The 24039-nt window shown below is 48.2% G+C and overlaps 3 protein-coding genes across 7 annotated transcripts; all 3 read left to right on the top strand.

Annotated features, from left to right (window-relative positions):
* Positions 1–4: 4 nt before the first annotated feature.
* On the top strand, positions 5–9103 carry rnf122 (ring finger protein 122). Of its 4 annotated transcripts, none has more exons than XM_047016057.1 (6): positions 5–98; positions 4121–4277; positions 6725–6770; positions 7354–7395; positions 7664–7746; positions 7963–9103. In XM_047016057.1, exons 1-6 carry the CDS (start codon positions 89–91, stop codon positions 8075–8077), a joined length of 453 nt encoding a protein of 150 aa, XP_046872013.1. In that variant the 5' UTR covers positions 5–88; the 3' UTR covers positions 8078–9103. The 4 variants fall into 4 exon arrangements, with proteins under 4 accessions (XP_046872013.1, XP_046872014.1, XP_046872012.1 ...); XM_047016058.1 differs by having other exon boundaries at positions 14–98; positions 7667–7746; XM_047016056.1 differs by lacking the exon at positions 5–98 and adding an exon at positions 105–533 and having other exon boundaries at positions 7667–7746.
* A 1592-nt stretch (positions 9104–10695) lies between these two features.
* LOC124463845 (chondroitin sulfate N-acetylgalactosaminyltransferase 1-like) lies at positions 10696–15548 on the top strand. The gene is made up of 10 exons (XM_047015617.1): positions 10696–10936; positions 11205–11945; positions 12339–12439; positions 12820–12998; positions 13125–13341; positions 13752–13853; positions 14321–14502; positions 14616–14710; positions 15075–15156; positions 15244–15548. Exons 2-10 carry the CDS (start codon positions 11568–11570, stop codon positions 15546–15548), a joined length of 1641 nt encoding a protein of 546 aa, XP_046871573.1. The 5' UTR covers positions 10696–10936; positions 11205–11567.
* A 2045-nt stretch (positions 15549–17593) lies between these two features.
* Positions 17594–23168, top strand: LOC124464069 (phospholipid phosphatase 1-like). Of its 2 annotated transcripts, XM_047015961.1 has the most exons (7): positions 17594–17749; positions 17901–18064; positions 20374–20525; positions 20818–21104; positions 21473–21530; positions 21774–21950; positions 22163–23168. In XM_047015961.1, exons 1-7 carry the CDS (start codon positions 17721–17723, stop codon positions 22289–22291), a joined length of 996 nt encoding a protein of 331 aa, XP_046871917.1. In that variant the 5' UTR covers positions 17594–17720; the 3' UTR covers positions 22292–23168. The 2 variants fall into 2 exon arrangements, with proteins under 2 accessions (XP_046871917.1, XP_046871918.1); XM_047015962.1 differs by having other exon boundaries at positions 17594–18064.
* The last annotated feature ends 871 nt before the right edge of the window (positions 23169–24039 follow it).

The following is a 24039-nucleotide window of genomic DNA, read 5'->3' as shown; positions in this document are numbered from 1 at the left end:
AACAACGATTGGTTCCTAACGTTGTCGGTCGCGGTTGCGGGGGCGGGTAGAGCGATACAGCCGCTCCAGTTCCTTTTATATGTAGAAAATGATACTGGGTGAGTATGTCGTTTTACAGTCAAAGACCGTTGCATCAACGATAGATTAGCCTTACCTTTGCAGTTTCTTTGAAGTTAGGATGTAAAATGCACGTTCTAGGAAGAGACACTGACACACCGAGTTGCTGGGGAAGCCTTGCGTCTTCTGTATAGGCTGGTAAAGGACAAAGCCCTCTGTCCTTCTAGCTTTTGTGATAACTTTAAATTGGATCTGAACCATTGTGTCGTTGGATCCACGCCGCTTTTGTCTTGCTACTCTGAGTAGCCTACCGCCCTTACCTGGGAAGTGTGAACAACATAATACTATCACCCCTGGATTCTGGACTAGGGCACGGGACGCTTTAATTGTAGGGTATTTGTTTATTTTATATAAAAATCGTTTCTTATCAACGGTCATCTCTGGTGCATTAATGCACCCTTTTCAGTGGTGTAACGGTGAGTCATTTTCGTTGTCCCCATTGATGTGACGCTACCAGCAGCATCTCTATCACAGATCCATGTGATGTTGTATGTTCATTTCTCTATCCTCCCGTCCCTCACCGCCCCCCCAGCCCTTTTAATCGATGTGGTAGGTTGTGACTTGTTTTGGTCGTAGCCTGTTCTACATTTAATGATTACGTTGTAATTCTTTCATGACTGTAGCTTGTTTCGAATAATCAATTATAGATTTCCTTCATACTTTATTTAGCCTACTCAGCACGTTCCCAACTCCTACCTATAAAATCAGTTTTTAAGTTGTTACCGTAATTGCGGCCAGCCATTGACCTAATTTGACTAACTAGCCAACACAGTGTATAAATGGACCCATAGACTGTGTTGAGCTTATAAAAGGGTTAGAGTTGAGGACTGGGATGTCATTCATACCATCTGTCCAGTCTCTCTGTGGAGCCACTGTTTTCACGTTTACGGTATTAAACACAGATAGCTCTGTATGCCTTTGGGCAGACTGGGGGGGGGGGGGGGGGGATGTGTGAGTGTGTATGTTTGTGTGTGGGTGGGTGTACGTGTGTGTGGGGGTGTGTGTGTGTGTGTGTGTGGGTGTGTGTGTGTGTGTGTGTGTGTGTGTGGGGGGTAAAGGTAAACGTCCACATAGGGAAGAAAATGGAAGCTGTGGTGAAAGTCTGAGGATTATAGCTTATTTCCCACTGAGATCGGGCCATTGTAGAAGTATTTTGTTTGTGTTTTGTGCAGGTAGTGAAGCTGTCAAGCTTTTTCTGATGGATGTGATCCAGATCACTGAAGCCTGGTTCAGTCCAGACTGACGACTGATATCATGTTCAGACAACAAGGACAATTACACCCTTTGTGCCTCTCAAGTACCCCCCCCTCCCTCTCTCTCTATCTTTATCTCTCTCTGTCTCACGCACACACACACACACAGACACACACACGCTAACTCACACTGCATTACTAGATTGGATGTGTCAAATTATTTGAGGTGCCTACTGTCTACCAGCAGTAAGGTTATATTTACAGTGAGTAACAACCAGTCTAAACCATCACACTGCAGAATACTGCATACAGTTGAATTATTATGTATCCCGCCACATGGACAAATGCTATTTGTAGAGTGATGCATTCCAGTCTGTGACCTTACTGTCTGGAACATCTCTTGTGTTTGATGTCAACCCATTTTTTCGGGAGAGCAACCAGCAGGGACAGATGCCAGTGTTATATTGAGCTGCTTCATAGACAGTTATCTCTATAGTGTTGAAGGAGACGGCCAAGCGACCCCCCCAAAAAAACAAAACACTGGCAGTATATAGAGCAGAACATCACCAGACATCTTGGATCATAATTGCACACCAGATAACTCTGTTTGGTCCTCGGTTCAAGAATGAGAATCTCAGTTTGAATCTCAGATTCACTGTTCTATAATGACAAACAGGAGCATTTCTCTCAAGTCATCTACCGGTCCTGGCACCATGGCAACTATGTGCCTTTCAAGAATGCCAATATATAGGTCAGTGGTCATATGGGGCTTCTCTCAAAGACATATAGCATACAGAGAGAGAGAGAGAGACAGCAGAGAGAGGTATTCAGACACATGACCTACATTTAAGATTGTCGATTTGGGGAGGGCATCACAGGTGATGTACACGGCTGTAATTACATGTGGCGTGTGTAGACATGAAAACACACGCACTCACACACACACACACACACACACGCACACACACACACCCTCTATTCCTCTTTCCATTATGCCAACATGGTGGACGGAACTTCATCTGTGTTGGACTGAGGCACATGCAGCACTGAGGCATATGCAGCACTGTGCACTCTAAATACATGGGAGGTCTGTCTGTGTGCAAAGAGCGAGTCAGACCTAGTCTGTGGGAATGGTATTGATTCGCAGGCCCCCGGAGTCTGTGATACAGTATACAGATGTTTAGCAGTGTGTCTGGGTGCCGTTTGAGTGGAGGGAGATGAGGAAGAGAGTCATTGATTTCCTCACTGCTGAGGCTGACAGATAGGTCCCCTTTCCCCCCTGAGTAAGTGGAGCTAACAGAAATAATACAACACAGATCAATGCACTACAGACAATACAAACTCCACTTTGTGTTATTTATTTGTTTCAGGGGGGGGAACGGATTTACCAAGGACTTGCTGGGGATGAGAGTATGCAGGGTGGATACTAGTTGTCCTGTCGGAGGGATGGATCGTTGTGTTGATTCATTTGACAAACGCCGTGGTTGGAGCTGATACAGACACACACTGTCCCCCCCTTCAGCATAGGACATGGGGATGGGTATAGCTCAGTGGTAGAGCATGGGGATGGGTATAGCTCAGTGGTAGAACATGGGGATGGGTATAGCTCAGTGGTAGAGCATGGGGATGGTTATAGCTCAGTGGTAGTGCATGGGGATGGGTATAGCTCAGTGGTAGTGCATTTCATCGTTGATCAATAGGTTGCAGCCCACACACACACACTTGCACAGCCCATCATGTGGAGATGGGAGAGGGAATAGCTCAGTGGTCAGAATATCTAATGGCAGTTTAAGAGGTCACAGGTTCGAATCCCCCACTCCCACCTGTACGTAGCTGTGAATAAAAGCGCCTGTTACATGAATACATGAGCGAGCTCGGCCTGAAGGCAGCACTGCTGTTTTGGTGGACTGGAAAGAGGAAAGAAGCCTCTCTCCTTCAAAACATGGCAGAGGACAGCACAAGCTTGATCCAAATGACTGCATTCACAACCTGCCTTCTATGTCATGTATCATAACCTGTTCCTGTTTTACAAGCCAAAAACTTCTTGTTCGGAATTGCCCTCCTCTGTGTCATTTTAGCTTCACAGAAGACAGATAATTATAGCAAACCTAGATTATTCATGCGTCAGAAGAATTAGTCTCACAGTTTACCGCTGTGGGAAACAGAGCTAGTGTCAGGATAGAAATCACGTCTTGTGCAAATTACAGTCCAGTTGCCTGGATACAGCGATGTTGTGTTTTCATTTCAGCTAGCGTTAGCTGACTGAGAAAACCTTGGCTCAGTTAGGGAGTGGGCCAGCTCAAGGTCTACGGCGCCATTATCTTGGACATTAATTTGTAAATGTTCAACACAGTCCTGGTGGTGTGTATATTCCTTATGGATCAGTGTAAAAGAAAATTATATTATTATATTAATAATTTAACAAAGTGTGTATGTAAAAGAGAGAGAGAGACACAGAGAGAGAATGTTTGAAAAACGAAAGTGTGATAAAAGATAGAACTGTGTGTGTAGCTCCAATCTTTGGCTGGCATCAGAGACGGACACAGCTGCAGCAGCCTTGACCCTCAGCTGCTCATGAGTGTGTGTGTGTGCACATGTGTTTCTGAAACTTGGGCTGCATCCTGTTTGGCATGCCAATTTTCTCTGTAAAACCTGTGTTTGTATGCTTCGTGGGATACATGTGTCCTAAACCCCCCACTTGTCTCCTCTGAAGCATGCTTCTGTATTATAATCACAGGAATCATGTGTTCCTTTGCTATCCCTCTTATGGCATGAGATCCTAAAGACATCCATACTTGTGTCCTCTGTAGGGTGCTTCTGTGGTCTGGGACTGGTCTACTCCAACAAGTCGTGCACCATGCCTCCCATCACCTTCCAGGATCTGCCCCTCAACATCTACATGGTCATCTTCGGCACGGGCATCTTCGTCTTCATTCTCAGCCTCGTCTTCTGCTGCTACTTCATCAGGTGAGAGGATGAAGACGGAGAGCGAGCGAGAGAGAGAGAGAGAGAGAGAGAGAGAGAGAGAGAGAGAGAGAGAGAGAGAGGGAGAGAGAGACACCCAAGCAGAGGTTTTCTGAGAGTGCAGGAGAAGCGTATGGAAGAACGACAGAAACATAAAGGCTGACTTGTTTGTCTCTGTTGACAATGAACTCCCTGATGAGTGGGGAGAGGGGACAGGATATGAGGCGTTTGTGTGCCAGGATATGAGGGTGAAGGAAGTGTGAGGACTGATGTCAGTGTGGCCAGGGGAGCGGGGTTCACTCTGTGTGTGTCCCCCTGCCCCCTCTGTCCCCCCTCCTGCCACACACAATGCCAGTCCTAACCCCAGAGAACAACACAGCAGTATGTTGTTGGAATATGTTCAGGTATTACACATGGTTTCCTGCCATTACCACAATGATTTTTAGTCGGGCTAGTAACCAGAAGGTCGCTGGTTCGATTCCTGGCTGTGCCAAATGACGTTGTGTCCTTGGGCAAGGCACTTCACCCTACTTGCCTCAGGGGGAATGTTCCTGTACTCACTGTAAGTCGCTCTGGATAAGAGCGTCTGCTAAATGACTAAATGTAAATGTAAATGTAAGAAGGACATGGGAGGGAACGAGAGAGAAAGTGACAGACAGAGAGAAAGTGAGAGAAAGAGAGAAAGAGAGAGAGAGTGAGGAGAAAGAAAAAAACCTTTCCACCCTAAATCCGAAAACAATGTCAAGTAAATGATTGGTTATATTTTGTCAACAACCTTGAAATGGGCTCCAAACGGTTCTCTTCAAACTGCAAAGAGATGCCAGTGGCACGAGACAGGCCTAGTAATGAATAACTGTTTTTTTCATCCCAAGGTCTTTGGCAAGGTTTCTCTTGTTTCTGGCCAGCGGAAGCACAGATTACCCAAGACAGGGTGTGCTGTCGATGCACCCAGGAATGTTAGAGCGTTATAAAGCTGATGGTTTGGGAAATCTTGGGATTCTTCTGTCGCCATAGCACTGCTGACAGAAACCGCCATACTCAAGGCCCTAGGTTCAATGTCGTCACAACCTTGGATCAATGTTTGATCTTAGATCCCAACATGGAAGTTTGTATTTCTTGGGACCAGCAGGAGCTCTTTGTGTATAGCAACAGATCCCTAAGTTTGCTTAAGTTAGTTATAACAAATAAAACATGCAAAGGATCATAAAACCAAGTTACTGTATTACACAGTTATGTCATTAAAAAAGTCAGTTTTTCAATGGAACATAACGAACACATAATCTTGACTTTCAACCAGTTGGCTTAGTGTGGCTGGTTGGTATTTAATATGGCTTGTTGGTAACCAGCGTGGCTGGTTGATAGTTAATGTAGCTGGTTGGTAGTTAGTGTAGGTGGTTGGTAGTTGGTGTGGCTGGTCCGCCGAAAGCTTTGTCAGTCGACGGCTGGTTGATATTTCCAGCACACAAAGAGAGGTTAGACGGTCTCAGTGCCTCTAAGAACACAAAGCAGATGATTCATGAGTCACTTCCCACACTCATCACACCAATCACAGGAGGTCTCTCCAGGAGGGAAGAGAGTGACGGCAGTTTCATTTATAGACCAGGGTGATTCATAACCATGGTGATGAGCTGGCCTGCTGTTCCCAGTCATTCTGTCTGCCCCCATGTCATCCCTCTCTCACTTCCTGCCTCTTCCGATATTGTAAACCTGCTTTTGACCCCAACGTCTGGCGTTTTGTCCAGGTCTCTTCTTTCATTCCAGAAGTTTCTTTAAAAGTGTTTTTACAGACAGATTATCACCAGAGATCTCTACACCCCCCCCCCTCCCCTATGCACCCTTAGTCCCCCCTTCCTCTTCTCTACAGCTGCCTGTATTGTGCTGTGCCAGGAATGACATGCATGAAAAGTGTGTATCCTCGCATTGTTCTGGATGAACAAGCATTAGCGGAGCACAAACAATAAACAAACCTACACAGCCAAACAATAAAACAATCAAACGAGTAAACAATTTAAAAAAAAGCCTTTTAGTGAGGCCTGACTGACCTTTATAATCTTTATATTACGAGTCACAATGATTAATCACTTATTTCTTCCCCTTGAAACTATCATTGTATGGTTAAAGCACATCCATAGACACGCACACACACATGCACACACTCACACACACTCACACACAATCTCCTTCTCACGCCCACACACACACATTCTCACACATTTAGCATTGTTTAGATGTGTCTAAATACATTGAGACACTTCTCATCAGGGTGATACAGACTGGCCCTCTGTGCTGCTGTACGTGGTCTGGGACCACAAGAAACAACACTGCCATTAGCTCCATCTGTGTGTCTGTGTGTGTGTGTGTGTACGAATGTGTGCCTGTGGATATGTGTGTCTATCCGACCATTTGTCTGTCTGTCTAACTGCCTGTCTCTCTGTCTGTTGTCTCTGCAGTAAGCTGCGTCACCAGGCCCAAAGTGAGCGGTTTGGCTACAGAGAGGTGAGTCTGCTGCTTCAGGGGGGAGAGGAGGAACAAGTCGTTCACTTCCATACATCACCGTTCACTTTAGAAGCCACGTTTCCACCGCAAGGTCTCTGGAACTGGTACTCCCCAGAACTACCTTTCAAGGAACAAGAAGGTTCCTTCAGCCCATCGCTCGATTGCACAAATGCTCTGCTTGTCTAACATGCCGGAGATTTTAGAACACACTTTGTCATCAGGCCCGGGTCGCCGATTCCAAGAGCTGCTGGATTTGTGCTCAGCATAAATGCTTAATAAGGCCTGGACCTCGTTGTCTGTCCATCTATCAAATGTTTTCCATGTTGGTGTGTGTTTGCGGTGGGAAGCGAACTTAATTATTGTCATACTTATGTCACAGAATTTGGAAGTATTAACCCCGGAGCAAGGACTTAATGCTTTGTTTTGCTCCTTTGAACTCAGTTTAGACTCTGTTTCCTGTGTGGGAAACGCAGTGAGTTCTGAGGGGAAATATCCTAGTTCTGTTCCTACAGTGAAAACACGACTATCTTATCATGTCATGTGACTGTCATGTAACTGTCATGTGACTGTCTCACTCCTCCAGGTGGTTTTGAAAGGAGATCCGAAGAAGCTGAACCTCCACGGGGTGAGATGAGCTCCAGGATAGACGATAACATCCCAACATGTTAGTTACATAGCAAGAAGGAGATATGTTCATCGGTCTCACCACCACCTCTTCTTCACTCTTTCCTATTTCATCTCCTCCTCCCCTCCCTTCTGACCTTCTCCCACTCTCTCTTGCTCCTCCTCCTCCCTCCTTTTTTCTCTCTCTTTCTCTCTCGGTTCCTCACTCCATCTTTTCTCTCTCCTTCCCTTCATCCTTCTTCCTCCCTCTCTCTCTCTCCCTTCCTCAGCAGACCTGTGCTGTCTGCCTGGAGGACTTCAAAGTCAAAGATGAGCTGGGGGTGTTGCCATGCCAACACGCCTTCCACAGGAAGTGAGTACTACTGGACAGACAAATTGTCACTGCCATCTATTACCATGGTGACTGTCCCCCCTACTGTCACTTTCCAGCCTGTCTTTGGGTCATAGAAGCCTCTCGAAAATCTGCTTCTCACGTCTAACCTCTCCATTTTTATAACCTTGCTCTTTCTTTGTGTTTCTCCCTTTCTCCCCCCTCCCTTCTCCTCTCTTCCCTCTTTGTGTGGAGCAGGTGTCTGGTGAAGTGGCTGGAGGTGCGCTGTGTGTGCCCCATGTGTAACAAGCCCATCGCAGGTCCCCCGGAGCAGCACCACAGCCTTGGAACACTACTGGACGAACTGGTGTAACCATGTCAACCGCATCCAGCCCCGGTGGTGACGCCCCCAGCTGGCCTAACTTAGCAACTGCCTGGAAGAGCACACTGTTACGTGGAGTAACCCAGACAACCCCCACAGATGATAGTGAGCTGGTGTAACCTAGTTACCACCCACAGAGAACTCTGATGGATGCGCCCGAGTTACCTAGCAACCAGCCCCGTGGTGCAGAAGTGACACCTTGTGGTGGACAAATTGAAACCCACCCGAGTCACTGTCTTGTCTGTCTGTCTGTCGGTCTGTCTGCCTGTCTGTCTGTCTGTCTGTCTGTCGGTCTGTCTGCCTCTCTCTCTGTAGCTCTCTTTGTGTACGTGTCTTCACTGTGATATGTATTCCAAGTTGCACAGAACTTTGACTTTTTTTGCCTTTCCTGTTTTTTGTTATAATGAAAATCATGAAAATTTGAATTTTGTCAATCAACACAAACATTAGGTTAAGACTGAGGTTTTGAAAGTTTTTCCACTAGTGTTACATTTTGTACATAAACATTGTTGTATTGTACTCCAAAACATGTGTAAACCAGTTGGTGTTTCAATGTTGGTATCCTATTTGATCTCGATAATGCTAACTGAATCGGTGAACTGTGGAAGTCTAACATGTACTGTACACACTTTTCTATACAATATGTCACATTTTCTCCTTCTTCTAGGGTTTAGTTGTATGACCCGAGAAGCTGTTTGTCTTTCTCGGTTCTTAAATATGACATGTTAAAGTGTTTAGAAGACCAAGAGTATACTGCCCAAATGAAGCACAAAACACACAATGCCTGACACACACGCCCCACATCTGTGTGTGTGTGTGTGTGTGTGTGTGTGTCCGCGCGTCTGGAACAGGTCCATATTATGTCCACTGTCCCAAATGAGAACGAGCTGGATCAGAGGAAAATGTACTGGTCATTCCTGTGACCAAAGCAAGACGTGAGAAAAAAGAAGTTGGCTTCCCCATACAGCCATTGTACATAGGTTTGACCTGACTGAATGAACAGGCATTAAAACTCTGTTTACATATTGCTAATTTCTTCTGGGTTTTGTTTTATCGCAACCAACATGAGGGCTGGCTCTAGTGCCACCTTCAGGTGAAAGATGAAAGCGACATCCAAACGACAAGGCTCTTCCGGCTCTTTCTACCAGTTGAATAGCACACAGCAGGAGTTGTCACAACTCTCACACACACATATCCTCTCTGTGAAGTCTGACACCTGTATTTAACCGCACCGTAAACGGGTCCGACTCCTTTCATCCCATACGTGGTAGTTATCCAGCGTGTCGACAGATCTCACTCTCACAACATCACAGAGAGCCCATAGGGTTTAACGCATCAAGAGGTCACTAATTAGACAGCATGAGAAAACAGGGGGGCTTTGAGGTCCTGCCGGCAGGATGCTGGAGAAGGGAGATGTAAGCTGCTATGAAAGAGGAGATAATGTGTGTGTGAGAGAGAGAGAGAGAGAGAGAGAGAGAGAGAGAGAGAGAGAGAGAGAGAGAGAGAGAGAGAGAGAGAGAGAGAGAAAGAAAGGGGGAGAAGGAGGGAGGGAGAAGGAGGGAGGAGTTGGGGAAAGGAGATGCTGAGGTGGGCTCAGCAGTTCAACCAGTCAGGAACCACTCTTTTTTCTTCTGTCTCTTGCTCTTCCCTCCCTTTTTTCTTCACTCTCTTTCTCTCTCTCTCACTCCCCCACTCTCTCTCCCACTCTCTCTCTCTTTCTCACTCCCCCCCATCCCTCTCTGTCTCTTTGATATACAGGGCAGCTCAGGGCTCCGTGCATTAACCAGCTGAGCTTCAGTGGAGCTGGACTGTATGAAGACGACCGAATCCTTGGATCCTCGCCTCCTCCACAGCTCTGGGAGGCGACAGCTGCGGGTGAGAAGACGGCGGCTGCCTCAGCACGGGTGAGAGAAAGAACTCCTCCTGCACACCAGGATTCTGTCCTCCTACTGTGGGATTAGTTAGGACGCGGACTTGTTATTCTGGTGCATACTTGTTGTTGATTTGAGTTGTGTCTATTGAGCATGGGAGACGACACCGAGAGGAACTTTCTAGAATGTGGTGTGTTTGGGAGTATGGCTGAGGTTGTGTTCCTAGGAAGCACGTTAGGATTGAGTCGTGGCCTCACCCAGTTACCAGTGTGCCAGTGCACCTTGATCCAAGCCTTGATGCATTTGTTTACAATGTGTTAAGTTGAAGACTCGGAGTGTCACGTCAGCCACTCCAACCGCTGTGAAATTGCAAACAGGGGCATGATTTCCAGGGCTTTTCATTAATTAATTAGCACTGCATTACACTCCCAGCCCAGAGAGAGCGTACTGCTTTTACAGATACTCCAAACAGCCTGCAGACCCGAACTTAAACTCACACCCAAAAATACAGCGTTGGAATACAAACAGACACACACACACACACAAACACACACACTGGGTGGACCTGTACACATAAGCGGGTCTTTCATGAGCTCAGCCCATACCTGCGTGATAAAGAGCCGACTGTGCTGTGAGTAAACTTTGCACACACACACACACACCCATATAAAATACGGCACACACGCAGACACAGAGAGACGCTTGTTTCTGTCATTTTCCCCTCCTCCGTGTCGTGGCTGTGCTGGAGAATCTAAGGTCAGGTCCTCTATCGAGGCAGCGCTGCTCTGACTATCAAGGCAGCTGAAGCTCTGGGAACGACTCCACGGACACAGGCGTCCTCCGCTTCAAGTCACAAGCTCACCGTGGATCCCTTTATCCACTGTCTCTCACCCCCTGTGGGCTGTTGGGCACAGGAGAGCAGAGTAAGGGTGAGGGAAATTCACAGACTAAGAATATCCCGGCTTTCTACAGTGACACGGTGAGTGGGATTAGATGAGGGTGAAGCTGAATGGGACAGGCAAGGAACATCTTGGTTTTCTTCAGAGGCTGTGAGGTTTAAAGTTCAATGACATGACTGAAGGGTCCAGAAGTCTTGGTAGGAATGTTTGCCGCACGGTTCTCATTTCAGTCTTTTGGATGTTTTCTGAACTGAAACATGATTAATTGACACCACACGCTTTTACATCTTGTATGATAGTGGAGCACTTTGACCATGACAAGCTCACATGTTCTTTTCCTCACTCCAGGAATGTTGTACAGCTGACCAATAAACTGAAATTACCCAGAAACGTACCGAAGGACTGGAATTAGCAGAGGACTGAGTGACAGAAATCCGTATGGACAACAAACAAGATGATGCCATTATTTACCCCAATGAGCATGGACCAGATATTCAAGTCCCTACTCTGGAGGCCATGATTTGGCTTTAGATTCCTCCAAGGCTTCACCTTACCTCACCAGCCGCACCAAAGTATCCCACCCGTTCATCCGATTCGTTCCAAACCATGGCAGCTGGAGGGAAAATACCCATCTCGACCTCCCAAATTGGAAACCGAAGCTCGTTGCAGGTTTGAACGTCTGACAAAGGAAGCCCCTCTGGGAGCTCCATCATGGTGGGTAGGAGGCTCCTGATCCTGGGAGGCCGCGTGGGGCTCCTGGGGCTGCTCCTCTGCTTCTGCCTCGCCCTCCTCTACCTCCTGGCCTGCGAGCCCGGCCGCCGGCGCGCTTCCTCCCCCGGCCGCCAGGCGGCGATGTCCTGGCCGGGCGGCGCCAACAGCCAGGAGGGCTACCTGGCCTTGCTGCAGGAGAGGGAGGACAAACACAGACACTATATGAACAGTCTGACTCAGCAGCTGGCCCAGCTGAAGGAGGCTCTCCAGGAGAGGACCAGGCAGCTCCAGGAGGCTCTCCAGAAGGCCAAGGCCACGGGGGTCCTCCCCCTGGGGCTTGAGGGGCTGCGGAGCCCCCAGATACACACCGACCTCCAGGTAGGGAGGGGTGTGAGGGACCGCATGGGGGTGTAAGTGAGGGCACACATTTAGGTGAGTTAATTACTCACCCCTGGTGAGTAATTAGCCTTGAGAAGCCAGTAATTTGACAGTAATCACAGGGTCTTGCCATGTTTTCAGCCAGATCAGCAGCATCTCTGGATAGATGTTAATTATGCTGTGAAACAAACATAGATGGAGGCCATGCAATCCCCTGGGTAGCAATCTTCATGCAGTGTCATGTGGATTGATGTTTGAGTGAACCTTCTTGCCCTCTCCTCTTCATTTCCTCTTCAATCTCCCACCTCCCCTCCTCCATTTTCATCTCCCTCTACCTCTCCCTCCACCTCTTCTCTCTCCCTCCTCTCTCTCCAACCTGTCCCCATCCTTCAGGAGTTCTTCCGGGCCCAGCTGAGCAGAGCTGAGGTCCAGACCGGGGAGAAGATACCCAGCGAGTATGCTGTGGTCCCTTTCGACAGCTTCACCCTGAGGAGGTAGGTGGACCTGGTCTCTCCTCCACCCTGAGGAGGTGGATGGACCTGGTCTCTCCTCCACCTTGAGGAGGTGGATGGACCTGGTCTCTCCTCTACCTTGAGGAGGTGGATGGACCTGGTCTCTCCTCCACCCTGAGGAGGTAGGGGGACCTGGTCTCTCCTCCACCTTGAGGAGGTGGATGGACCTGGTCTCTCCTCCACCCTGAGGAGGTGGATGGACCTGCATGGTTTCTCCTCCACCTCATTTATCCAAATTGTTGTTTTGGATCAAATAATTTGCTAGGGTGTACTAGTTAGCTGGTTGTAAGCCTGGTTGTTAGCCTGGTTGTTAGCCTGGTTGTTAGCCTGGTTGTTAGCCTGGTTGTGTGAACTCTGTCCAGGGTGTACCAGCTGGAGACAGGTCTAACCAGACACCCGGAGGAGCGTCTGGTCAGGAAGGACCGGAGAGATGAGCTCATTGGGGCGTTGGAGACCGCCCTGCAGGTCCTCAACACTCCAGCACACCACCGACCCGCCGGCCGTCACCGACGCTCCTACGCCCCCTCAGACTTCATCGAGGGTGAGAGAGCCAGCAGGTCACATGTCACGCCCCAAAGCCCCTTCCACTCTTTGTCCCTTCTTCTTGTTTTCTATCTCACTCTCTCTTTCCTCCAATTTTGGTGTGTCCCTCCCACCCCACCCCCAGGTCTGACCCGTACAGTGAAAGACAAGGGGACTGTGTATGAGCTGATATTCAAGGGCCAGGGGCCGCAGGATTTCAGACAGCTGGTGTTCTTCCGGCCCTTTGGACCCCTGGTCCGGGTGAAGAGTGAGAAGGTGGACACTCAGAACGTGCTCGTCAACATCGTGGTGCCTCTCTCCAAGAGGGCGGACACTTTCAGACACTTCATGAGCAACTTCAGGTGGGATGACGATAGCTCACAGAGTCACCGACACACACCAAGTGTGTGACTGCTTTCAAAGGAAAAGGAATGAACTCCTCTCTCTCTCTTTCTCTCTCCTTCTCTCTCTCTCTCTCTCTCCTCCTTTCTCTCCTTAATGTCCTTCTTCACTTCTCCTCCTCCTCCTCCTCCTCCTCCTCCTCCTCCTCCTCCTCCTCCTCCACCTCCGCCTCCTCTTCCTCCTCCTTCTCCTCCTCCTCCTCCTCCTCCTCCTCCTCCTCCTCCTCCTCCACCTCCGCCTCCTCTTCCTCCTCCTCCTCCTCCTCCTCCTCCTCCTCCTCCTCCTCCTCCTCCGCCTCCGCCTCCGCCTCCTCTTCCTCCTCCTCCTCCTCCTCCTCCTCCTCCTCCTCCTCCTCCTCCTCCTCCTCCAGGGAGGTGTGCATCCGTCAAGATGGGAAAATTCACCTCACAGTGGTCTACTTTGGGAGAGAGCAGATCGAGGAGGTGAAAGCGATCATGGACCAGGCGTCCAGGTAATCCAGAGGTTCTTTTCAGACCCAGCGCCTGCATCACACGCTGTCGCACCCTGACACAAGTGGGCCGAACCTAACGAAACTCTGTTCAACCCTGAGACACCCTGAACACTCCCTCCTCCAACACTGGTAAAATGGGTGCAGTAGAATGAATCATGTGGCCATGTTGCTACACAGCTCTATATTTATGATAGGGTGTGTGGCGTGTGTGTGGAGTGTGTTTGTGTGTGTGTATGGTGTGTGAGGGTGTGTGTGTGTGGTGCATTGCAGTGATTAGGGCCAGGAGACAGTGCGGAGGGTGGTGCTGAGCCATAATCACCCAGTCCTTTGCAGCAGTAGGACCCAGGGGAGTCCTAAGGAGGCCTCCGCCTGCACACAGTAGTTATTATGGTTTTGGCAGGTCCATACTGATACAAGATTATCATCACCACTGCTGTTCCTCTCTCCTCTCCTCGCCTCTCCTGTAGGGAGACCCATTTCCGGAACTTTACCCTCATCCAGCTGAACGAGGAGTTCTCCCGTGGGCGTGGCTTAGATGTGGGAGCGCGGGCCTGGAGGCGGAGCCAAAACGTGCTCCTCTTCTTCTGCGACGTCGACATCCACTTCACCTCGGACTTCCTCACTTCCTGTCGACTCAACACGGAGGCCGGTGAGGAAGCGGCCCGCTCGGCTGTCATTCCACTTCCTCTCTTCCTGTCTGTCTGCTTTCTGCTAGCCTGGCGGTCTGTCCATCTGTCTTGATGTGGACTCTTTTGTTCTCAGGGAAGAAAGTGTTCTACCCAGTGCTCTTTAGTCAGTACAACCCAGCCCTGATCTACAATAACGAGACATCCCTCCCCCCTATTCAACAACAACTGGTGAGTCGACGCAGACAGAGGAAGTGAACGACTCCGTGTGGGTGAGGGGTGAGTGCAAGGAAGAGAATGAAGAAGAGAAAGGGAGAGGAAAGAGAGAAAGGAGTGAGAGAAAAGAGAGGTGGAGAGAGGTGGAGAGAGAGAGAGAGAGAGAGAGAGAGAGAGAGAGAGAGAGAGAGAGAGAGAGAGAGAGAGAGAGAGAGAGAGAGAGAGAGAGAGAGAGAGAGAGAGAAAGGGAGGGAGAGAGAGAGGAAGAGAGAGAGGGAATGGCGAAGAAGTTATAGGAAAGGGCAAAAACACAAGCATATCTACACTATACAGTATATATAACTAAAACCATCATTCTACACTTGCCTTTCTGCTGCAGGTGATAAGGAAGGACTCAGGTTTCTGGAGAGACTTTGGGTTTGGCATGACGTGCCAGTATCGCTCCGATTTCATCAACATAGGTAAAGATCATTCACAGCCTCGTGATGCTCTAACAGACGCGTCGTCAACTGCCTCTCCTAACTCTGTCACGTGACCCCCTCCGACAGGCGGCTTCGACCGCAGCATCAAGGGCTGGGGATTGGAGGACGTCCACCTGTACAGGAAGTACCTGCACAGTAAGCTGATGGTGATTCGCTCGCCGTCACGCAGCATCTTCCACCTGTGGCACGAGAAGCAGTGCGCCGACGAGCTGTCGCCGGACAAGTACCAGATGTGCATGCAGACCAAGGCCATGAGCGAGGCCTCGCACGGCCACCTGGGGGTGCTGTTGTTCAGGACCGAGATCCAGGAGCACCAGCAGCGACAGCGGAACAGGAGGGAGGGACCCGAGGAGGGAGGAGGGGGTAGGTGACGGGGGGAGGTGGGGGAAGGGAGAGGGGGATTGGACCTGGAGAGGTGGAAGGGGTGAGCTGGGGAGGGAGTGGGGGAGTATATGAGCATAAGTGGATGCTTACGAAGGGAGGACGCAGTTGATGGGCGAGAAATTTGAATGTCAATTGGACGATGTTCCTGTGGGCCATTTAGCTCTAGGCTCTGTAAGTGCAGCTGAAGGGCCAGAATGGCAGACATTCCAGAGAGGTTGCAGCCATCAAAAGCCCCGTTAGGATGCCCGACTTTATTGATTCGGTGGGCAGAGCCTTTGGAGCTCAGACTGTGAACTTACAACGCAGCATGGATTACAACAGGGATAAGTTTGCGGCTCTGCAAAGGAAGATGGAGGAGTTGGAACCCTCCTGAAGGGTGGTCGTGAAAATTGGGTCGCGGCTACTCGTCAAAACAACTACCCCAATCTTATCCACTTTCGGCCCCGTAACCAGCACAGGCCTTGGCCAAGGCCGTTGCTGGAAAACAACTCCCCCGGAGAGCGCTGAAGCGAGACTATCTTGCTATGCCCCGCCCCCCCTCCACCGATATCTGTGGTTTGGTCTCTGCCCGGGTCATGACCTAGGATGTCTCCTTGCCAACACAATCTGCATAGGGAGACTCGGACTGATTGTGGCCTAGATCGAGGGCGCCAACCCAGACATGCTTACACATTAACTTTCCCCTACTACAGATATCACCGCCCCCCCACCCCCATCCAACGCCTTCAACTGCTTGTTTCCCCAGGGTGGCTGGCGGGTCTGTGTCCAGCGCCTACCATGGCTGTAGGTCCAGATGCTGCTGTCTACCCCCCTCCCCCATTCCCCGCTGCAAGTCACGTGTTTTTGTAAATGTTGTTGGGCTTATGTGCTGAGGTTTTTGCCTGTTCCCACACTGTACTCCTCTAGGAGCATTGAATGGGGGTTGCCTTTTTCTCTCCTCCTCTCTCCTCATGTTATGCTGTAACTTTTCTAGCTGGCGCCGAAAATGGCTGCCTGGGTAGGCTCTCCTGCCAAAGTAAATTCCTTGTCTGTGCAAACTATCACGGCGAATAAACACCAATTCTGATTCTGAGACTCCCACATGAAGAGACCAACTGCTCCACACAATAGGACAACCAGGAAACAGAAGGGGGTTCAAAGGTCGGATCTTCATCATTGTAAAGTATAGACCACCCACCATCACCAATCTACACAATATTCAACTGGCACTGAGCGCCAATGAATGACACTGAAACTGTTGAATAAAAGATGTTGTGTGTTTAATTTAAGGGTTTGTAAATATGCGTTGTACAAGTCTTTGTTTTGTCTCAGCGTACAACTATGTTATTTCACGGTGCCGGCTGTCAAGGTATTTTCCTCCCCTGACAAGACCCCTGACATAACTATTTTAGACTGTGTCTAAAATAGGTATGATGATAATAACCTAAAATGTGTATTAAAAACGTTCTCCAGCATCGTTGACTACAGTGCTTGTTGTTGTTATAATATTATTATTAGGTTACTATAATAACCGACAGTAGGTGGCGCGACTTGACTTTTCACTGTGGCAGTCCCGTGTATATAAACAGCGTGAAACACTGAATATTGACTATTCCGAAAGTTCATTCAGTTGTTGATTTTGAATGGGCGTTCTCTCTGTAAACCGTTTGAAATGAATAGGTGGTGCTTTCTAGTGGAATGCAGGTCAGGGTGTGTACACAAGGAAACATTTCGAACTTTTTATACCGCAGATTTACAGTCAGGCATGCTTGACAGGTTTACATATGAACTTTTTAGTAGGTTGTGGTGGTTAGTGCAAATGCTGTAAAGACACTCTTCACAGTGAAATTTAAACAAATTGTTTTCATTACAAAAACGTTGTTCGGTCTTGTTTATAGATGATGTTGATGTATCCAGCTAAACACTTCTCTCGTTGCCCTGGCTTTCTATTTATAGTACCGGTGACGTAATACACTTTCCGAATTTGCGTGGCAAAGAGAAGTGGGCGGAGCCAACCGAGCATCGGGTGACGGCTGTCGTACGGCCAGCGCTGTTCACGATAGGCTCTTCACCTAATCCCGAAGTTCCTTATCATAAAGAGTGTTTTAGGGCATCGGCGTGTCATTGCAGCCCGCGGGACAGGACAAGGTTATGTTTGGGGCAGAAGAATTATTTGTATTATGAAGTTGGGTAGTGCCAAATTAAAAGGGTGAGGGGTTGAAATATAGTGGTTGTAGGAGTAGTTTGTAGAGTTTCCTTTTGGGCTTTGTAGGTTAGAAGTAGTTTAGCGTGTTCTTATTACTACTGTTTAGTAGTCTATTTACACTGACGACACTGTTTAAACCTTTTCATGCAAATAGCGAGGCATGTTCTACCGATAGACTGTGTCTCTCGCCGAAAGAAAGTCGACAGCCAATCATTCTGGAGTCTACGCATTTTTCCAAGCCAGAAACTCGGAGACACAAAATGTTTGAAACCGGAGGGATCCTGCTCGTCGTTCTTGACATAATCTGTCTAATCCTCGGTATGTAACCGGCTCACCTGTGTAGCCTAAATGTGTGGGTATTGATAGATTACGCTTCTCACTTAAACGTTTGGGTATTTATGTTTTGTTTATTTGGCTTCTGTTTTCTTGAATGTATTTTTGATGACATGTAGGAAAAGGCCACATTACTCAAACGGTAGTGTACCTGGTGGCTATCACACCGGTTCAGGGACACTTTCCCTGTCCCGTTTTCACCTTGCCCAGGCCCATAAACATGATCATAAAATGACTTCATTAGTCGAACTGTTAACTTGATTCAATCCAGTGGCGGTTCTAGACACATTTTACTGGGGGGGGGGGGGGGGGGGGGGGGGGGTCACATGAAAACGGAAACAGATGATATTTACACCTTAAATACTTTAATTTTGCTTTACATTAAAATCATACAAATGGCTCTGTCTCTCCCTCTTCCAGCCCCTCAGCTCTCTAAATACCTTGATATGTTTCTCTAACTTTTTTTATTTACTGTGGCAAAGTTTAGTTTTTTTATTCAGTCAGTTCAGGGGGGGGGGGGCAGGGACATTTCTACAGGGGCACTGTCCCCTGTAGGCCCCCGTGTAAAACCGCCCCTGATTCAATCCTACAGTTTGGATACATATCAGAAAGACAGAGAGAAAAAACAAAATAGGTATGAAGTACAAACAATATAATTGGAAAGAACAAAAAAAGAATGGGGTTTATATTTCATCTCGACTGCTACAGCGAACCCACATGAATGCTATTTTCATTTGCAGTTCCTTAACTGCAAACACAGTTTTTCAGTTTGTACTGTATCCTCTTAGCAACAACGACGGACAGCTTTCTCTGTCATAGAGATGAGACTGTATGATTGTACACGCTCTGGATAAGAGCGTCTGCTAAATGACTAAAAATGTGAACACAAGGAGAGGCTGAGGGAGTAATTATTTTGGATGAATCATCTCCTCAACTCCTCAGACTGGAATGTGTTGGACGGCCTGCTCATTCTGCTCCTGCCAAATGAACAAACCGTTCTCTCCCACAATAAAACCTGCGTCAGTCTTTGGGAAGAAAAGAGTTCCCAATGCAGGTCTTTCGGTCCTATATTGTGAAATCCTTCTCAGGGCATTCCAGGCTGGCGTTCCCATCGACCCATGTTGTTGCCATTGACGAGCAGACGGTAAACGAGTTACGATGCTAAACAATGAGTAACACATGCTTTCCACACTACTCAAAAAGCACATTTGCCTAATCAGAGGCCTGTGACTCCCCCCTAACTCACTTAGCCTGGAATCTGTAGACGGGCTTGCAGAGGAAGGGGCCTGACTTGGCAGAATCAAGATTAAGTTTGACCCCTTTATTGGGTCGACTAGATAAGTGATTGATCCATTACTTAAACATCTTGTAATTCCGGGGAGGGCTGTATGACACAAGGTTGGTTGGTAGGGGAAGAAGTTGGTGTAAGAGAAACCGTTGGTGTGTTTAGAAAGTGCCGGTCTTGCTTCCTTTTTTAAACGAACTAGCATCAGAGTCCTTCAGGATGATCACATTATTGTGGCTGAATAGAGAACCTGATGCGCTGGTGCATTCTGGTATAGGACACCGTAGAGCGAGGGATGTGCAGAACATTCCGAGACCCTCGAGAGAAACGGTTTCCGACAGCTTTAGACGCCTGCTCATCATTCATGCACTGCAAAGATCAAACAATCAGCATATTAAGCAACGCAACATAAGACAAAGAGGAACATTCCTTGGGTGTGCCCATTCTGCTCAACACATTTAGTGCAGTGGTTTCTGTTTCTGAGCGCGAAGATGTCTTGCACAGCAGTATTCTTTTCAGCCTGTATAACAACTTGCTCAAATATTTCCAACAGAAACCCAACTGCGTATCAGCTTTTGTTACTCATAGCAACAGTGCGCCTTAGGCGCTGTAGGCGACACAGGCAGCCGGCTAGGGCGGCATGAAGAGGTTGGGTGGCAACTTCCCAAGTGCATCCATTTAAACACACTACCAGCAGAGGGCGCCACATTTGGCACGTTCGTGTTGGGTGGTTGGCGCCCCGGGGGGGGGGGGGGGCGGGGCAACCTTGCCTAGGGCACCAAATGTGATAGGACCGGCACTGCATATCAACTAGGATTCCTCGTTTCAGGAAAGTCACACCTGTATGACTTACACCGAGGAAGAAACAGGCAGGTAGATAGAAATTAGTGTCTCGTTTCTCGACCTTATCTTGTTGTTGTGATTCAACTTTGCCCTCTGAGTACACGATACATTTCTTGACTGATATGTTTCCTTATCACCCTCACCCCTTCTCTCTCCTTCCCTCCAGCTGCCCTACCCTTTGCCATCCTCACCCCTCAACACAACCCCTTCAAACGAGGCTTCTTCTGCAGCGACGAGTCCATCAGATATCCTCTCAAGGATGACACCATCTCCTACCAGCTCCTGGGCGGCGTCATGATCCCGTTCACGCTCATCGTGGTGAGACGCCGCTTCACGCACTTCACTGCCTAGTTCCTGCGTCCACATCCGCCGCGTTCACAGGCACCACATGCTCATTCAACACCGGTCAGAAATGTCAGACACCTCACCACAAAGACAATTGTCTTGAATTCGCAGGGATTCTCTTTCTTGCACAATAGTTGGAAGCACTAACGATTTCCCCCCTAGTTGGTTTCTTTAATGGGTGTTGCTAAGCGACGCACCTCCGTAACACTGGGGAGCTTCCCTGTGCGTGACTCGGACATTTCTTGTTCTTTTTTCTTTTCTAAAGATGATCTGTGGAGAATGCCTCGCCGTGTACCTGACCAGCCTGAAGACCAAATCCAAACCCCCGGGGGTCTCCTACATGTCCAGAATCTACAAGGCCGTGGGCAGCTTCCTGTTTGGGGCTGCCGCCAACCAATCGCTGACGGACATCGCCAAGTACTCCATTGGTCGGTTGCGGCCTCACTTCCTGGCTGTGTGCAACCTCCAGTGGAGCAGCATCGACTGCAAGGCGGGGGGATATGTGGAGAACTTCACCTGCACTGGAGACCCCACCATGGTGGACGAGGCCAGGTAGGGGCATCGTCATAAACCATAGCTGTACAGCTATTCAGGTATAACGTGAGGCCTACTTGGGGATATAACCCCTCCTTGGTTACACACTCCAGGGATAGACTACTAGAGAGTACTGTACTTTGCTTGGATTGTCAGGGTCCAACTCACATTTGTTGGATAACCAGGAATACACTATTTTTGGAGTTGTGGGATATTCAGGAATGAACATATTGACTTACAGGCTGATGAGGAAACACCCTATTACTTAGTGACAGGTTTATTAAGGCATCAACTCTTACCTAGTTACAGGCTGAGTAGGGCATATACCGTTTCCTTATTGCCACCGGACTGCGTGTTTAAAATCCTGTCTCTCCCTCTCTCTTCAGAGTGTCCTTCTTCTCTGGTCATTCGTCTTTCTCCATGTACTGTATGCTGGTTCTGGTGGTGAGTACGACAGCTCTGACATATTATGAGGGTCGTGGCTTAGAGTCTATAGTCCCAGGGAGTCTAACTCAATCGTGTGCCCCTGTAATGGTACGGAGGGTGATACAGTCGTGTGTGTGGACTCCTAACAGACGTGTGTGCTGGTGTTCAGATGTAGTGTGCAGTCTAACAGACGTGTGTGTGCTGGTGTTCAGATGTAGTGTGCAGTCTAACAGGTGTGTGTGTGTGTGTGTGTGCTGGTAGCTGTACCTCCAGGCCAGGCTGCAGGTGCGCTGGGCGAGGCTGCTGCGGCCCACGGGCCAGTTCTTCCTGCTGGCCGTGGCCATGTACGTGGGGCTGTCCCGGGTGTCGGACTACAAACACCACTGGAGCGACGTGCTCACTGGCCTACTGATGGGAGCCCTGGTGGCTGTGTTGACGGTGAGACACACCAGATGTGTGTGTGGGGATATGATGATGATGATAATACTAATAATAATTGTGTGTTCGTTTAGTAGACTTTTCTGATCCAAACGACGCACAGCACAGGGGGGATTTGAACATGTGACCTCTTGGTCGGCAGTAAAAAAAGATCTAACCAGTGAGCCCTCGCACTTAATCTCTCCACCCCTCCTTGTCTCCCTCCCTCACAGGTCGTCTGTGTGTCTGACTTCTTCAAGCAGTCCGTCAAAGTGGTGGTGGTGGAGGAGGTAGAGGAGCAGTCACACACTAGTTTACAAGACAATCCGCCCAATGGAAACCACTACGGAAGTACCGACTAAAGCTCTGGTCACACGGTCCGAGCAGACAGCCAATAAGGAGGGCTGCCATACTGTATGTAAGCTAGCTACAACAAGTAGCCACACCCCATAACTTGTTATGCAACGACAAAGCTAGTTTATGGCATTTTAGATGCCAGACATCAGCCCAAAGAGGCAATGATGCTCGTTCTTTAGCTCAGTGAGCTATCGCTGTCTCAGGTCTCATGCTGTGTCTGTGTGGGCTTGGTTGTCAGACTTGAAGCGAGTGGAACAGAGGTTTATTGTTCAATAAATGGACTTCCAGGGGTGTAGGACATAATGGCTTATGTGTTTGTGCTGCTGGGCTATGGTAGACCCAATACCTGTGAATGAAAGATTCCCTCACATAGAAGCCGGGTGACGTCATGAACTCAGAAATAATGTATGTACTGTTTATTCTCCATATGTGTTGTATACAGTGTGTATAATACTATGTACTGTATATATGTACTGTGTGTGTATATACTTTGAATGCTGCCTTAGTCAAAAATGCTGCTGCCACCTGCCCCAAATCTTCCCTGCAGAATGTTTGAGTGTGTGAGTGTGTGTGTGTGTGAGTGAATAATGCTGGCAGAAATAAGGAACTATTTTGTTACCGTTTGTATAAATATGTTTATATTGTTGATTGTCCTACTGTAAACCCTGTTGAGTGATTTTGGGCTTTTTAAAAAGACAAACGCTAGATCGGATGATGATGCCAATAAAATCGATTGATAATATTATTCCATTTAGCGACACAGGTACTGTGGAATGGGCGTACATACGCAGATGCCCGTGGTATAGCACCAGTGTGTTGTACCTGCTGGCTGGCTGAACTACTTTAAACTTTCAATAAAGCCTGAGCATTTCCCTGTGAAAACTATTGTCTGATTCATTGACAGGTTTGGGTGGAGTAACACTAAAAGTGTGTAGATGTATAGAGAGCACCATGCAGGTGACTTTATTGTATTGTTATACAAGTTGTACAGTAGTCATGGAAATATACCTTTCGCATCCACCCTAACTGCCAGTCTTTCAGTGCAGTAAATCTCAGCTTGAGTCATTTCATAAAGGGACTGTTGGAGCGAGGAGAATAGAAATTTAAATGATTCCTGTTGTCTGTCCAATCAGCTCAGCGGTCTTGTCTACTTCCTGGTGAAGCAAACTGGAAGAAAATCCTCAGCTTTAATAATTGATCACATAACTGCTTGCAGAGAAGGATCTGATTTAAAAGGATTTGTTGCTTAACGACACTAAACTACGTCTGACTTTCAACCGCAAGTCCAGTGTGCATGGCTGGTTTGAAACAGCAGGTTGTACTTGCTGAAAAAGTATTTGGCATAGGCAGGATGTGTTCAACATGACTTCAGAGGAGGGGCCTAAAGCCTAAGCAAGGTTGTGTTCTCCACCTGCATGTTTCTTTGTAGAAAAAACATGAGCAAGAGAAACACATGTTATTTTCATTGTAATTGTCTGAACTTTCAAGCTGAGAGGGGGTTGTGGTGTTTCCTGTTCTCGCGGGAGGACAGGACTCTCTGTTCCTCTCAGGCTAGCTCACCATGTCCTGCATGTGGTCTCGGTTCCTCTCTTGATTGAACTAGACAGTTCCGGTCAGGACCACTGGAGATCCTCTCAGTCACAAGGTGCAGTCTCGTACAGACCTCAACAACAGCCAGAGGGTCTATCTGTGGCGTCTTGAAAGGGTATCAAACAGAAGAGAAGCGAATTAGAAAATCGCGTGACAAAAAAAG

The sequence above is a fragment of the Hypomesus transpacificus genome, unplaced genomic scaffold, assembly GCF_021917145.1.
Source record: "Hypomesus transpacificus isolate Combined female unplaced genomic scaffold, fHypTra1 scaffold_31, whole genome shotgun sequence".
In the NCBI taxonomy this organism is placed as follows: Eukaryota; Metazoa; Chordata; class Actinopteri; order Osmeriformes; family Osmeridae; genus Hypomesus; species Hypomesus transpacificus.
The sequence above is the reverse complement of the archived record's forward strand: the minus strand, read 5'-3'. Positions and strand labels throughout refer to the sequence as shown.